Source organism: Lathamus discolor, chromosome 3 (genome assembly GCF_037157495.1).
Source record: "Lathamus discolor isolate bLatDis1 chromosome 3, bLatDis1.hap1, whole genome shotgun sequence".
Taxonomy (NCBI): domain Eukaryota; kingdom Metazoa; phylum Chordata; class Aves; order Psittaciformes; family Psittacidae; genus Lathamus; species Lathamus discolor.
In genome coordinates, this window is record NC_088886.1 from 127177181 (window position 1) to 127191250 (window position 14070).

Sequence of the window (14070 nt, forward strand, 5' to 3'; positions counted from 1 at the left end):
GCCCAAGGTCTTCATTCTCACAGTCCCTGCAGCTGCCTTCCAAGACTTGGGTGGTGCGGTCAGAGTATTTGCCAGTGAAGACTGAGGCAAAGAAGTAATTCACAACCTCAGCCTTCTCCAAATCCTGTGTAGCTACTTCTCCTGAGAGCTTCCTCAGGGGGCCTACATTGTCCCTAGTCTGTTTTTTATTCGCTACGTACCTATAGAATCCCTTCCTGTTATCCTTAACAATACATTACTTGTCCTAAACTACAGAAGTGTCAGCCTCTAATGTCTTTCACTATAATGTATTTAAATAATTTGTAGCGAGCCACTCTTTATAACTACAGGCAGTTATTAGAATATCCTTCCATCATAATGGAGATTTTCGTTAACACTTTAACCATGTAGAAGTTGCATACTGAATTAATAAATACAAGCAATTTTAATCTCCATTAATTTATTCTAATGAGCTCCCCTGTGACTTAAGAGATGAGCAGAAATAATTCTTAGAAGCTGCATGTAGTAAAAAAAGAAAAAAAGTTAAATATTTAATATAGCAAGCAGTATCATCCCAAGGCACACGTAGTGTGTAGTGTCATTGCTAAATGACATCTGTGGTCATTAGTAATACTACTACTCATCTACAATGCAATTACACACTGCTGAAGTGATGAACTCTAATATTGAAACAGGCTATAAGGTAAATTTCATGTGGTGGTGGTGACCTCAGCCACCCACACAATAACAGCAGGATTGCTCTGAGTCTCCAGTTCCACCCTAAAATCAAGTCTCTTTTGATGGTTAAATTTGCCATTTATTTCAATAGAAAGTTATAAAAATCTGAATGTCTGCCTAATACAAAAGACCTGCAGAAATCAGCAGTTGTCATCTTGATGTCTTCCTTCCCTCCAAGGAATTCCTGACAAAAATAACTGACAGAGAAAACTTGAAATTATTCTTCCCATGCCTCTACATCTAACATTGTCTTATGTCTGCTAGTGTTTTAGGTTAGCATTAATTTGTACAAAGAAACGCACTTAATCCCTTCTTCCCCCTGAAATAGCAGCTCCTGACTTCACGCTGCTGCTGGTCCTGCGAAGCTGCACAAAATGGGAAGAATTAAAAGCTTTAAAACATGATCTCCCATCCTCCACGTTGCAATGCTCCATTTTTAAAATGCATTAAGGCTGATACTTCTCTAAAAATCTAGATTTCTATCCTTTCAGTCTGATTTCAATTTGCTTCCAGGTGCAGGCAAACAAATGGGTTTTTTAAATGGCGTCTTCTCTCCCAGTTCAGAAAGAGCCTTGTTTGGCAGCTGAACACTCTCCCCATCCCCTCCTGCAGTCTGGTTGGATAGATAAGTAACAACATCCTGTGCTGTGAGGATTAAGCTGGACTATTAGATAGCATGTGTGTGTATATGTGTGTATACATGCATGGTGCTTGGGGAGGGAGGACACTAAATGCTTATCCTTGAGCATCCACAAAACAAATCCTTCACACAGTGAGTTATCCTATCTGGCTTGTCCAGAACAATCCCACTGCGTGAAACTGCTTTCCAGAGATGCTGAAAACACAGCTGGATTGATAATGGCTGCAAACAAAGACTTACTACACAGGGAGAGGTGAGTTAGAAAGACTGTGAAATGAAGAGCATGTGGAGAACAAGATGAATGAGATTCTGCTTCTGTCATAACCTGAAACAGCAGCCAATACAAGACTTCAGAAAATGTTATTTTGCTGTGTCCTATAATGCAGCCTCCTCTTCTCCCCTCCCCTCCCCCCCCCCCCCCCCAGTTTCTAAGGTGCTGTTTCATCTTTTGACATCTACTTTGTACTTGTTACTTCTTCCTAAAATACTGGCTCTAACTTTTTTCAAACACTTCACTGGGCTGTTGCTTACCCCAAAGCAAGCATATCTGACACGAACTCTCTGGTCCTCTACAGGAACTCAGGTGTTCTGGAGTTCAGTTAGGTCAAACTATTTGTATTAATTTTAAAGGAAATCAGACCTTACGCTGCTGACAGTTGTCTAATATGTAATAAAGAAATCATTTGTTGTAATGGATTTAACAACTAATCCATAGAAATCTGCCAGAGTTATTTCAAGAGTAGAGACATGTGTCAGGTTTTCAGCTACTTAGCAGAGGGAAATATTTCACCTCGCGTGATACCAGGCTTGAGTGGTCCTCACATCACCTCCATCAAAAATTTTTTGGCTAATCCACTGATTTAGAGCTCATGAACACATCGTCCTAAGCAGAAACCCAGATAAACAGATGTTAGATGTACGAAGAATTTTTTAGATCTACCCTTCCAGAAAAATGCGATGTAAAAGTATATATAAATTCTGGGGTTTGTCTAATTTATTGTGAAATTCCTCTGCAGTAGAGGTGCTGGCTGGGTGCTCGCTGCCCATTTCTGCAGGCTGTAGTGCTTGCTTTGCCTAGGTTACTGGGATCATGTTGCCCCCCAGTGGCTGAAACTGAAAAACTGGAAATAAAGCATACTGCAGTATTTTTTTCTTCTTCCTTTCTATGTGCGTCCAAAGAAATCTATATACCATGACAGAGCAACGGCTAATACCATTATGCCAACTTTTTAATGCCAACTTACATTATGCCGACTTTTAATATATTAATATAAAGTTAATCCCTCCTTCCCTGTTCCTTATAGGAATGCAATCCGAAGTAATATTCAATCACAAGAGTTCATGCTATTCTTTCTCTGGCATGCCAGGTTTGTATAGTGGAGTGTGCGAAAGAAGCCAATCCAGCAGTTTGTTTTGCCCTTATATTTCAAAGTGTGGCCCTAACTCTCCCTTGCACAAACTGTGCAAAGCAATCTCTCAGTAACACGGCACTGTAGCATGTAAGTAGTTAACATGCTTTTTTTTTCGATAGCATGTAACATAAATGTTGATATATTTACATGTAGCAACAAAGGCACAAGGATTTTAAAGAGTAGAAATGTCTATGAAGTCTCAGTGCACCTCTGAGATCCCTTGCTGCTGGTTTTTTTTTTTTTTTCAGAACATTTAGCATAAGGTATTTTCTGTGTTGAAAGTGAAGCTCCTTTCATGGACGCCTGTGAGTGCTCAGTACTTACACATATCTGACTATCTCAACCTGAGCACTGGGGAAACGCAACTCACATAGCCAGCACCTACTGGTGAGAGACTTGGGTTCCGATTTGTAAATAAGAATGCAGGCAACCTGCTGAACAAAACCAGAGAATTTACTTTTTAAAATGTCATTCAGTTAGCATAACCATAAGAATTTCCTCTTTTGCTCTGTCTCCCAATTTTTGTAACAAATGAGGCAAGATTCTTATGACTCCTTTAGTGCACAGCCCCAATTTTATCCCAATACATATTGAAAAGACTATAAAAAAAAGTACCTGCTTCTGTAGTTGAACCTGTACCATAACACATAGACACAAAGTACTTGCCTAAGACTGCACGAGAAACTTCAGTATCAGAATGTCCTTCATTTTGGAGTTGGACTTCTGCAACTTTAACGTTCTCTTCTTAAAGAAAAATACAGTAAAGAATTAACATGAAATTCCATTATTATACTCCTCCAGATAACCACATAAGTTTCAGCTGGGCTAAAACCTTTGGATCCAGCAACAAAATTAACACCAGCAGCAGAAAGTGATTTGAGTTAAACCAGGAAAAGTCAGAGTGCTTAACCAATGGAGATTTTTTTAAAACCAGTTGAGCCGGGTGAATTTAATCCAAGGCAAATGTAACACTGTCTAGAGCAATCTCAAGCATTAGTCATTTTCCTTGAAAAGATAGGTGAGATTGTAAATACACTATCTACTTTTTAAAAGAGGATGAAGAAGTGTAAAAATGTTGGGGAGATACAGACTATTTGTGCTCTAGCTGGTGGAAGCTATTGTGTCAAACCATTTATTAGTGCTCAGAAGATAATAAGTAAAAGGAAAAACAGGGTTTTTTTTAAAGAACAAATGGTGACAAGTCAACATTTTTCTTTTTTTTTTTTTTGCTTTCTATATAGAAATTATTTAACTTCATTTTAGTAAGTTTTTGATGCTGTTTTAAATGACATTCTCATAAGCAGGCCAGGAAACTGTTGTGTATTTTAGCCTATGATAAAATGATTGCAAAACCAGCTAGAATGTTATATACAGAGCTGCATCTAGTGGTTATTTCTGAGGTGGCTATATTTGTGGGGTGGCTATCTCAGGCTGAGCACTATTCTTTCATATCTTGGTTGAAGACAAAATGTGTCTATGAAATCTGGAAATTACATCAAACTAAGAGGGATGGCAAGTGCAATGTCTGAAAAGATTAGAACTTAAAAAAATATCATTGCAAATTTCATAAATGGTGTGAAAGAGGAAAAAGCCTATGATGCAACTTGTTAGACAAATGTGTCATTCTGTTCAGCAGGAATAACAAACAGCAGGCAGAAGAACAACTGGATGGGCAACAATTCTTTCTGCAGGACAGTATGTGCATGCAACAGAAAAATGATCCTCAAGGTGACTCCATTATAGAGTGAAAAAGGTAAATAACACATTGGGAAAAGGGGTTGTAAACAGAGTTGTCCTGTGACTTCATGTTTTCTCTCTCTATAGTACTTAATAAGGCTGCTGCTGGTGTACTGCAGCCAGTAAGTTTTACTCTGCCTGAGAAATGTGCATTAACTGCATAGTCTAGAGAAGTGAAAGGGAGCAGTCAGAAGAGAAGGTTATAAATTCAGCAGCTGAAGCGGGGGGGAGTGAGGAGGAAAAGCAATGGTGACACTGTCTTTTGGAAGAGGAACTATGAACACAGGAGTTTTGCAGCTCTGTGCAGATGCATGTATGGAGACACTTCTGAAGTGTTCCCTGCCTCCTCTGCAGTGGTGTAAGACTAGGAGTTGTGGGTGTGCTGCTTTGAAGTAGATTGTGTATCAGCTGTGATGCACCCATTTACCACAGTCAGGAGCCCCTGAGCTAGAATGTGCCTGCCATAACACACCACAAGCTAATACCCTTTTTTTTGTTGTTCATTACCTCTGATTACTATGCTTTTCAACTGTACTTTCAGGCAAGGTAAGGTGGTGTGGTATAATCCCTCCTATTTAGCTTTCTACCACAGTATTTTCCTTATTTCCTAGCAGACTCACATCCTTCCACTGCACGATGTAAACCAAAAATGGACAGAGCAGGTAGACTAACAGATGGGAACTGTTAAATCCCCAGAAGGCTTTTAAAATTATTTTTCAGTTCATTAGAGGCCCAGATTTGTAATTTGCCAAGTGTTCATGAGTCATAGATGGCCAGAGGACAAGCTCTGTGGACTTACAGCTCCAGTTTTGCTTTAGAGACTGAAGCCTGTGTTTGACATCTTTTCCCTGCAGATGTATTTCACATAAGCAACTAAGCAAAGACTGTGTGTTAGGTTTACATCTCTTGGGAAGGACCATCAGCAGTCACTAAATAGACATAATAAATACTAGGACTGGTCTGCACCACAGATTTGGAATGAGCTTGCAAGCAGGTGCTTGGAAACACCTCCTGGGAGAAGACAACTGTGCACACCTCATGAAGCCCAACACAGGAAGACACTAACAGCTGTGCTTCTAAGTCTGCTTTGCTTTGGGTGCCAATTTTCTGTCTACTTTGTCTTCCAGCTTGCTGCCAAGCTTGTACTGGTAGAAATACAAAGCTGATTGGTGTCACAGTGTCCTTGCCCTGCTTTGATTATTTCTGTAGGAAATTCAGTTCATAACTCTTCTGTTTGCAATTAGTGCCTACTTATACGTATAAATGCATGCAAAGAATAGGTAATGATTGAGAAGTTAACTCTTCTGTGGACAGTTCTGCTCCATGTATCTATTTCAATAAAACTATTGGGCAAGATCCCAGATGGCAATGATGTTTTTCCTCTTTCCACCAGGCATTTATCCAAAATTTTACCCTGTAGGCAATTGCTCCAGGAGGGAGAAAGGCCAAGTCATCTTTCTACTTTTACATTGAAGCCATTTGCACTTGCTCAGAGCAGCCATAAGCGTCTGGGTCTCAGCTGCAACTCTCTGGGAAACACATTCCTTCTTGTAATAAAATGGGGAAGCCATTTTTTGTTACTGCCTTGCAAAGGCATAGAGTTAAGCACAAGGCAGGCCCCTCATATTTTCCAAGAGCATGCTTATTTAATACAGGCTTAGTTTTCTGAGGGGAAGACAAATAACCAAAACTGGAGTAACAGCAATGAGTGGGAGCCTCAACTGGGACTGAGGTCTGAGTCACTTTGTTGCAAATGAGATTACAGCTGATCACCCTGGATGCTGCGTCCTCTGAGATGTCACATATTTATTATTTATGTATTTGACATTCTGCAGAATAGAAATGGCCAATTAATCACAAGCATCTTTTAGCAAGCATTTACAAGCAAAGACTGTCAAATCTTACTCCCAGCTAACGAAGCGCCAGTGCCCCCAGTGGAGTTGATTAGCTGGATCTGATGACTACCTATAAGGGAGCTCTGTGGAGAGCTGTGAAGGAAAAAGAAATGGGGGTTAAAGTTTCTTTCAGAAATTATTAGCCAGTTTTCCTTTGAATGGTGGAAATCACTCCGAGGAAATCTGGCAGCATGAAGGTGCAAAGGGGGCATGTTTTGTTTTGTTGTTTGTGTATTTTGTGATGAGAGTGCTAAGACCCCATTTATGCCAGACCAAGAGCATAATGGATAGGAAGATCACACATGGAGTTTCATGATTACAGGTGTCTTTAGTTTTACTCAGACTTCGTAAGGGAACAGAGCTCCACACCTGGGCTGGGCATGCCAATCTTCCTGCAAAGCCAAGTTCATGCCCAAATTAGCTCCTCTGAGTAATATTTGTAATTACAGCTCCAGCTATGAGAGTTTGGCCCAAAGCCTGGGATTCAGCTTTTATGTCAAATCTAGGATTCAGAGAGGACTATGAAAGGTTTCATTTCCCAACCCTGGCATAAAAATAGAGTGTTCATTGTTTACGGTGCCTTGCAAAATGCTTTTCTGCTGGCGTGAGAAACGCCTTTGCTGGTGAAGTTGATCAGATTTTGTTTCTCTGTTTTTGACATTTGTATGTGTGTGTGTGCGCATCTTTTGTCTCACGCCTAGACTGCAAGATATGTCAGAAATCAGTTGGGGTGGGGGATTCCCTGATTGCTAGCCCAAAGGGAGGCTGTAGGTATGTGGCAAGCACTCCTAGGGACAGAGGTAACATCAGGAACAATAATAATAAGCAGAACTGATTTTCTTGGCTGATTAGTCTGAAATCCCCTTAGAGACATCCCGGAAGACAATGCATGCCTTTCTCTCACAATTGCTGCCTTTTTTTTTTTTTTGTCTACCCATTTCCCATAAAATGTTTGTCACATTGCCAAGCTGCTCTGTTCCTTTGATACGCAAAGTGCTTTGAAGGGAAAATCCCTCAATTACCAATATTCCCAAGGCATGGCAATGTAGTAAGGAGGGAAAGTCGATTTTTGTCTTAAGACATCACTCAGTATGAAAAGGGAATGCTTGCGTTTGAGGGGTCAGTCTTCTGGTACAAGGTTTTTGAAATGTTCCTGTGAGGTTTACCCTTTCGTAGCTATCCTGGTATCACCACTTTGCACTGTTTTGAGAATAATTATAGGTGATAATGTGGGTTTTGAGATACACTGAGAATATAAAGAACAGTAGTAGTGATATTCTTAAAGGATACAACGAAGGTACTGCAGAACAAGAAGTATCCAATATACGTGATGAAATATTTGCCATTCTCTATATGTCTCTGCTGGTGATTTAACATTCGACAGGAGCCAAGATACATATGATGCACAGCAGCTATTATACTTGGCTTCCATTTCATCAGAGCCTGGATGTAATGCTGTTCTGAAATTCTCTCTGCTGTTAGTGCTGAGAGATAGCTAGTGTTGTGCCAATGTTTAATTAAAGAATCCTGTCCCACTGCTGATCCATGGGCAGAATGTGACTTTATCAGACACTTTCAACCCAAAGGTCTGGACTATAGCAAAGGAGAATGGCTGCTCCCTCTTCTGCAGTACTCCTGGTTGCTGTGAGGAGGCTGGAGTAGATGGTCCCTGGGGGGTGGGTGACGGATGGGGTCAGTCAGGAGGTGCTCAGAGGCAGGAGAGGACAGCAGGACTTTGCTTGCCCCAAAGACCTGCCCTGCTGCTGCCTCTCCTCAGGGGCCCCTGTACACCTGCACAGGGCTTGTCCTTGGCTCTGCTCCACTGCTCACCCTATGGCCAAATTCCCAGGGACAGCGGAGCCTACGAAATGGGGCGCTCTGAGGGTGATGACCTGAGGAGAAAGACGAGGGCTCACCCCACACCTCCCTTGCGGCCCAGCTTCTACCCTGCGTCCCGCCCCAGGCCCCGCCCAACTCGAGGCCGTGGCTGAGGCGGCCGCGCCCCGGCAGGGCTGGCCACCGCTTGCCACTGGGTGGCGCTGCCCTCCCCAGCGCGGAACGCGAGGCCCCACTGCCGTGTTCCCGGGGGGACGTGGAGAGGGCTGGGCGCGTCGCCGGCCGGAGCGCTGAGCGCAGCGCACCGCTTCCTGGAAGGAGTGTGATGGCGCGCAGCGGCAAGGTGAGGGAGAGGGGTCGAGTAGGATCCCGGCAGCCCTTTGGCGTTTCTTACCCCGTTTTGTCTGCCGTCTCCCCCCGGCTGGAGCCACCGTTGCCCGCCTGTAACGCGAGCGCTGTTTAAGCTCTGGCCCTGGGCGGTGGGTGTTGGCGCGACCCCATGGTCGCTGTGTGGGGCTTCTGCGGGCGCCGCGGGGTCGTGCCGGTACTGCTGCCTCTCTGGGAGCTGAACGCGGCCGGTCCCCTCATGCTCACCTGGGGGAACCGGCTTTACCGCCGTTAGGCGGCTTGTCTGTGCTGGGTTGGACAGGGCGTGGAGCAGCCTAGTTTAGTGGAAGGTGTCCCTGCAGAAGGCAGACAGTGTGGAACTAGATGATCTTTAAGTCTCTACAAACCATTCTGTGCTACCGCAGTCAGCGTGGGGTTGAACCGGCCTGGCTTACCTTCAGTGAGCTAACTTCGAGGTTAGCAGCAAACAGCACAGCAGTCACGGCTGCAAAGCCTGGCTCTGAAACCGAGTAACTCCTCCCTGTGCCGACCCCCGAGCTGCTGTGGGTACGAAAGATGTCTAATTCAAAGGAACGTCAGTGTTTCCATCTTGGGGGCAGCTGTGATGTTGAGCACTGTGCAGCTACCACAGTAGTAGTATTCTGCTCTTGCTAGGATAATAGTAGAAATGGTTTTGTCCAGTTAGAAGTACAGTTTGTTTGGTATGTTTAAGGAATCTTGTTGGTGAAACCTGCATTAAGATCTTTTTTGATATTCAGTATCTGTAAAGCACAGGTTTCATCTATATGGCCTGCTAAAGTCCTGCTGTAGCCATGTCTTGTAGCTTAATTGTAACTAGCTTCAGCGCTGAGGTTAAAGTCAGGCTTGTTCCATTTCACCCTTATCAGTACTTGGGCAAAACAGATGGATGTTAGCACGGGTGTGACAGTGTTGTCCTACAATCACACATGGTGTGCATCTTAAAAGCTTTGTTTAGTATACTGCACCTGAAATGGCAGCGCTGGATGCTCAGGTGAGATGCTCAGAGGTTAATAACGGATGAGAAGACATATAAAGGAGGAATACTGAAAGGATTACTTGCTCTCTTTGAGAAGGAGAATTCCACATACCTGAATACACACCAGCCTTGGAGTTTTGCTGCCTTCCCAAAAAGCATGTTAGCACTTGACACTTGATCATTTTCTTAAGCAAAACAGCAGCTCTTGACTGGTTACTTTGCTGTCATCTTTCCAGCTGTGAAGAGCATTCTACCTGTTTGAGACAACAGAATTAATTCAGCTGCCAGCCGTTGTGTGTCTTGAGGCAGGGCAGCAATAAACAAAGGGTCTGCAGTTGCTGGTAGAGTAATTCCTCAGGCTGGCAGGTGAGCAGTAACAAGGCTCTTGTGAGAACGCAGTGCAGCCTCAGTTAGTGTCTCTATTTCGCTCTAAGCTGCAGACCTAGCAGACTCGGAGGCATTAATTCCTAGCTCCCAGGCAAGCCACCAGCAAAAGCAGAGTGATGAGTAGTGCTGAGAATGAGTGGAACGTGCTGGACATCTTGTAGAACCCTGTTGCTCAGCCTTCTTTCTTTCTTCTTTTCCTGGAAGGATGTAGGGAGTTAAAACAGTGCTTGTTAAAATGACAGGGGAGATGCACAATATATTCTGGGAAAAGGAAGAGGATAAGAAAGTAATTTTGGAGCTGCTAATACAGAGGATTAGAGCTAATCTGGGCAAATTATTCATATTCGTTAAACTTGATATTAAGAATTATCTATTTGGGTGACAAAAAGAATCAGGTTCTTTTGGTTGATGTTTAAAAAGGTACTTGGAATTATTTGACTAGCCATTTGCAAAAGAGCTTAGACCAACATCTTTCTGTTCATCCCTTTTGCTTTGCAAAAGCAGATTATACATCTCGTGTTGCTTGACAGTCTTCTGATCTGACTTACTGCTCACACCTTTTGGCAGCTTCAGTTCTTAGAGAATTGAATATATTTTGTATTTTAAAACAAGGTGACTGGTTTCAGCCTAGGTAATATCTAACTTTCCTGTGTTCTGGCTACCAGTAATTTTTTGAAGGCAGTGTAATTTAAGTTACTGACAATCCACCAGGCAGGGTTTTGATGTATATTTAAAGAATCTTGGTTTAATCAGTGACAAAAGAATCTTGGTTTAATCAGTGACAATAACTTTCAGCTGGCTTTTTGTAAGTGTCCTGCAAGATGTGGGGCATAATTTTGCTGAATTCTTCTTGCGTCATTCAGCTGGATGATAAAATTACTCAGATTAATCAAGGTAAGCAGGGTCTGTGGAAGAACTTGAAAGGAACTTAGCAAAGGTCGAACAAGAGAAATGACACAAAGCAATTTTATTTTATTCACGTGCTAGTTTATGAATCAGTTAAGGGGAAGACTTGGGCAGTGTCGCATACAGTTGCGTGCACACAGTTCCGTGCATACAGTTACAGCAATGATCAGAAATGTGAACACATAGATAGCTTGTGGGATTTAAGCCCCTAAATTGAAGTTGGAATTTATCCTTCCAAGGCATTAATAGCACAGCTGCATGGTGCAGGCACTTGAAATAGCATAAATGTTCTGGCTGTCCCTGGGAACTGTGCTTGAGTTAGACCAAAGAGTGGTCTCTGCAGCTATTCTGAGCTTACTGCGAGGGGTGGATGTAGTTGTAGACTTCCAGAAACAATCTTTATGTTGTGTTGTGCAGTTATGCTGTATTGTGTTGTGCTTATAATTGTCAACCAAAACATCTCTGCTTTATTTCCTTACTGTAGAAGACCTCTGAGATTGCTAAGATGTTCATTAGGTTATACAGAAATTGTCCATCTCAAGAGATTATTGTGAAACATTGGATTTCTTGAATTTTCCACTGAGATGCCTGGAACATCGTACAGGATTAAATGGTGCTCAGTGCAGTTGTAGTGGTTCTGTTCTTCACTGTTGTCTCGTATTAACAGTTGCTGTAAAAGAAACCAGTAGTTAATGTAGCTTGATTTTTAGGTTTTGTAGGTACCCTTTTAAGTAATTATCCTCATATTTACCCTTTGCATGCATTCCCTTTCATTTCTAGGTGGCCATAGTGCTGTGCCTGGATGTAGGCTTTACAATGAGCAGCTCTGCCCCTGGTGAGGAGTCTTCACTTGAACAAGCCAAGAAGGTTATGACAAAGTTTGTGCAGCGACAGGTTTGTGTGACTTTACATGTGGTAAAAAACTTGTTAAAAAGGGAGAGGAAGCAATAACATCTGTGAAATACTTTCCTTATTTGCTAGTAATTGAAATAAATGAGAAATGAGTATGGGCTAGACTATTTTTTATGAAGGACAGATCAGTGCTCTTTGTTTCAGCTGTACTTTTGTGGGTGAGATGTAATAGTTGAATTGGTAATTCTTTTTCTTCAGGGCAGTAGAAACTTTTAGGGGAAACAAGTACTTTTTCTCTAAAATGCTTTAACATTTTTAAGATTTACCACAATGAAGATTCATTGACTGAGTCAAAATTGACTGAGTCAATTTTATTTATCCCAGATACCATCGTATCAATCTGTTAGTTTTAATTATATCTGAATTAGTGACCTCTCTGTAAGTTTACGTTCTGGTAGTATAGCACTGAAAATGTAAAATAAAGTAAATTCACTGTACTTGACATTGTGTCAAAATTAGTTCTGCTTGTTGGAGTCTGTGTAACTTAGTTATGTATGAGTCTACCTGTGTTTTTATACCTATTTTTTCTTTTCTGTGTTTCCAGGTTTTTGCTGAGAGTAAAGATGAGGTCGCTGTAGTTTTGTTTGGCACTGATGGTACTAGGAATGACCTTGCCAGTAGGGATCAATACCAAAACATTACTGTACATAGATCATTAATGCTGCCAGATTTTGATTTGCTGGAAGACATTCAAGATATGATTAAACCAGGCTCTGAAAAAGCAGACTGTATCCTTTCTTTGTACAGAACTTCTTGATTCAGCTGCATAGGAGAAAGGAAGTTAGTGTTGTGAAATAGGCTCAGATTTGGCTCCAAAATTTTAACTAAAATAATATACAGCTAACTTGTGGCTATAAGTTTGTTCAAAAGCAGATTAGCTGCTTTTTGACTTTTGTTTAGGCTAGCAGAATGGAGTCTTGGCCTTAGGGGATCATTGCTTTCATGAAATGTTCTGCTAATTAAAAAGAATGAAAATAGCAATTTTTTTTTGCCTCAAATAAGGCATCTGTTTTTACAAACAGTGTTGCAGAACTTGGTTTATGCTTATTCATCAAATAAAAATATTGTGTATGAAATATGTCATCGGAAGTACTAGAAGCCATACAAAGGAGAGTAGAAGTTTATTAGATGGATTTCTATATAAAGTATTTCTAACATTGCTGGTTTGAATGTTGTTTATATTTGAATGTATTCTTTTGTTAGTTGCATAAGGTGAACAGTTTTAAAAGAAGACAACCTATGTAGTGTCCCTTAGTGTGTTTCATTTATGTGCTGTTAAAATTCCGTGTGCTGTCTTTCCTCATTCTGGCCATCAAATGATTGTTCTGAGCTCTATACAGACTGTCAGAGCTGTTTCAGAGAAATGTGCATCTAGTCAGCTGTATCTTAGCAGAAGTAGTCATGTTCCTTCTTCATTGGGTGGGCAGGTTTATGCTCAGTGATAAAAATAGGTTCCTCAATGGAAATTGTGATGAGAAAAGAACTATAAAGAGGTTGCCAGATGCAGATGTTTTGAAGGAAAACTTGCATGAGAAAACAGTATCGTGTACTGAAAGTACAAATAAATTTTGTTTGTGGATTCAAAGTAATTTTGTGAAGATTTGGCTGCTCTTTTGTTGTACTTGAACCTCCTTTCTGGGCCCCTAAGCAGCCTTTTTACTGTTCCATCAGATAAATAGGGAAGAGACAAGATCACAAAACTGGCAAGTTATACAGGAACTTGCACAGTAGATACTTGGAGAGTACTTGTCTCAAAAGCTAGTTTGCTTGTTAAATAAAATGCATGTTTGTCAGTGTTTGGGAGGGGGTGGAAACAAAAGATTGTTTCATAGGAAAAACACTTTTGTGCATGATTTGTGTTCTAAATGAGATTTTTCTTAAATTTGCTTAGTTCTGGATGCAATTATTGTGTGCATGGACTTGCTTCAGAAGCAAACAGTGTGAGTATGTCACTCGAAGCCTTTTACAGAATTCTGACCTTGCACTTTGGAGCTGATCTGATTTCTTGTCAGTATTATATTTCCAGTATTGTATAAATATGAAAAATGCTTTAAAAACAAACTAAACCAAAACACATTAAAACCAAACCACACTCTACAGGAGTCTGTCCCTGAAGAATCTGCAGGAGACATGTAGCTTCTCTTAAGAGCTGTCTGATGCCACTAGGAACTTTGCAGTAGATTTATTAATACTTATTAATACAGAGAATATTAATACTAAATCACAAAGACTTCACTAAGTGTTACGTTTTGTGTGATCCATTTTCAAAAAGCATTAATTCAT

At 41.3% G+C, this 14070-nt stretch overlaps 2 protein-coding genes across 4 annotated transcripts in view; both read left to right on the forward strand.

Moving 5' to 3' along the window:
- Positions 1 to 5875, forward strand: part of TMEM169 (transmembrane protein 169) — a 28332-nt gene extending 22457 nt beyond the window's left edge. The window contains exons 4-5 of the transcript XR_010610870.1: positions 4406 to 4522; positions 5361 to 5875. The gene's annotated coding sequence lies outside the window, so the exon portion shown is untranslated. The remainder of the gene's footprint in view (positions 1 to 4405; positions 4523 to 5360) is intronic.
- A 2613-nt stretch (positions 5876 to 8488) lies between these two features.
- Positions 8489 to 14070, forward strand: part of XRCC5 (X-ray repair cross complementing 5) — a 54688-nt gene continuing 49106 nt past the window's right edge. The window contains exons 1-4 of one of the 3 annotated variants that reach the window (XM_065671541.1): positions 8489 to 8580; positions 11656 to 11769; positions 12332 to 12515; positions 13679 to 13727. In XM_065671541.1, the coding sequence (XP_065527613.1) occupies positions 8563 to 8580; positions 11656 to 11769; positions 12332 to 12515; positions 13679 to 13727 (365 nt within the window). In that variant the 5' untranslated portion in view covers positions 8489 to 8562. Of the gene's footprint in view, positions 8581 to 9896; positions 9949 to 11655; positions 11770 to 12331; positions 12516 to 13678; positions 13728 to 14070 lie in introns of those variants that run through there. The other 2 variants (XM_065671542.1, XM_065671540.1) reach the window with 2 other exon arrangements.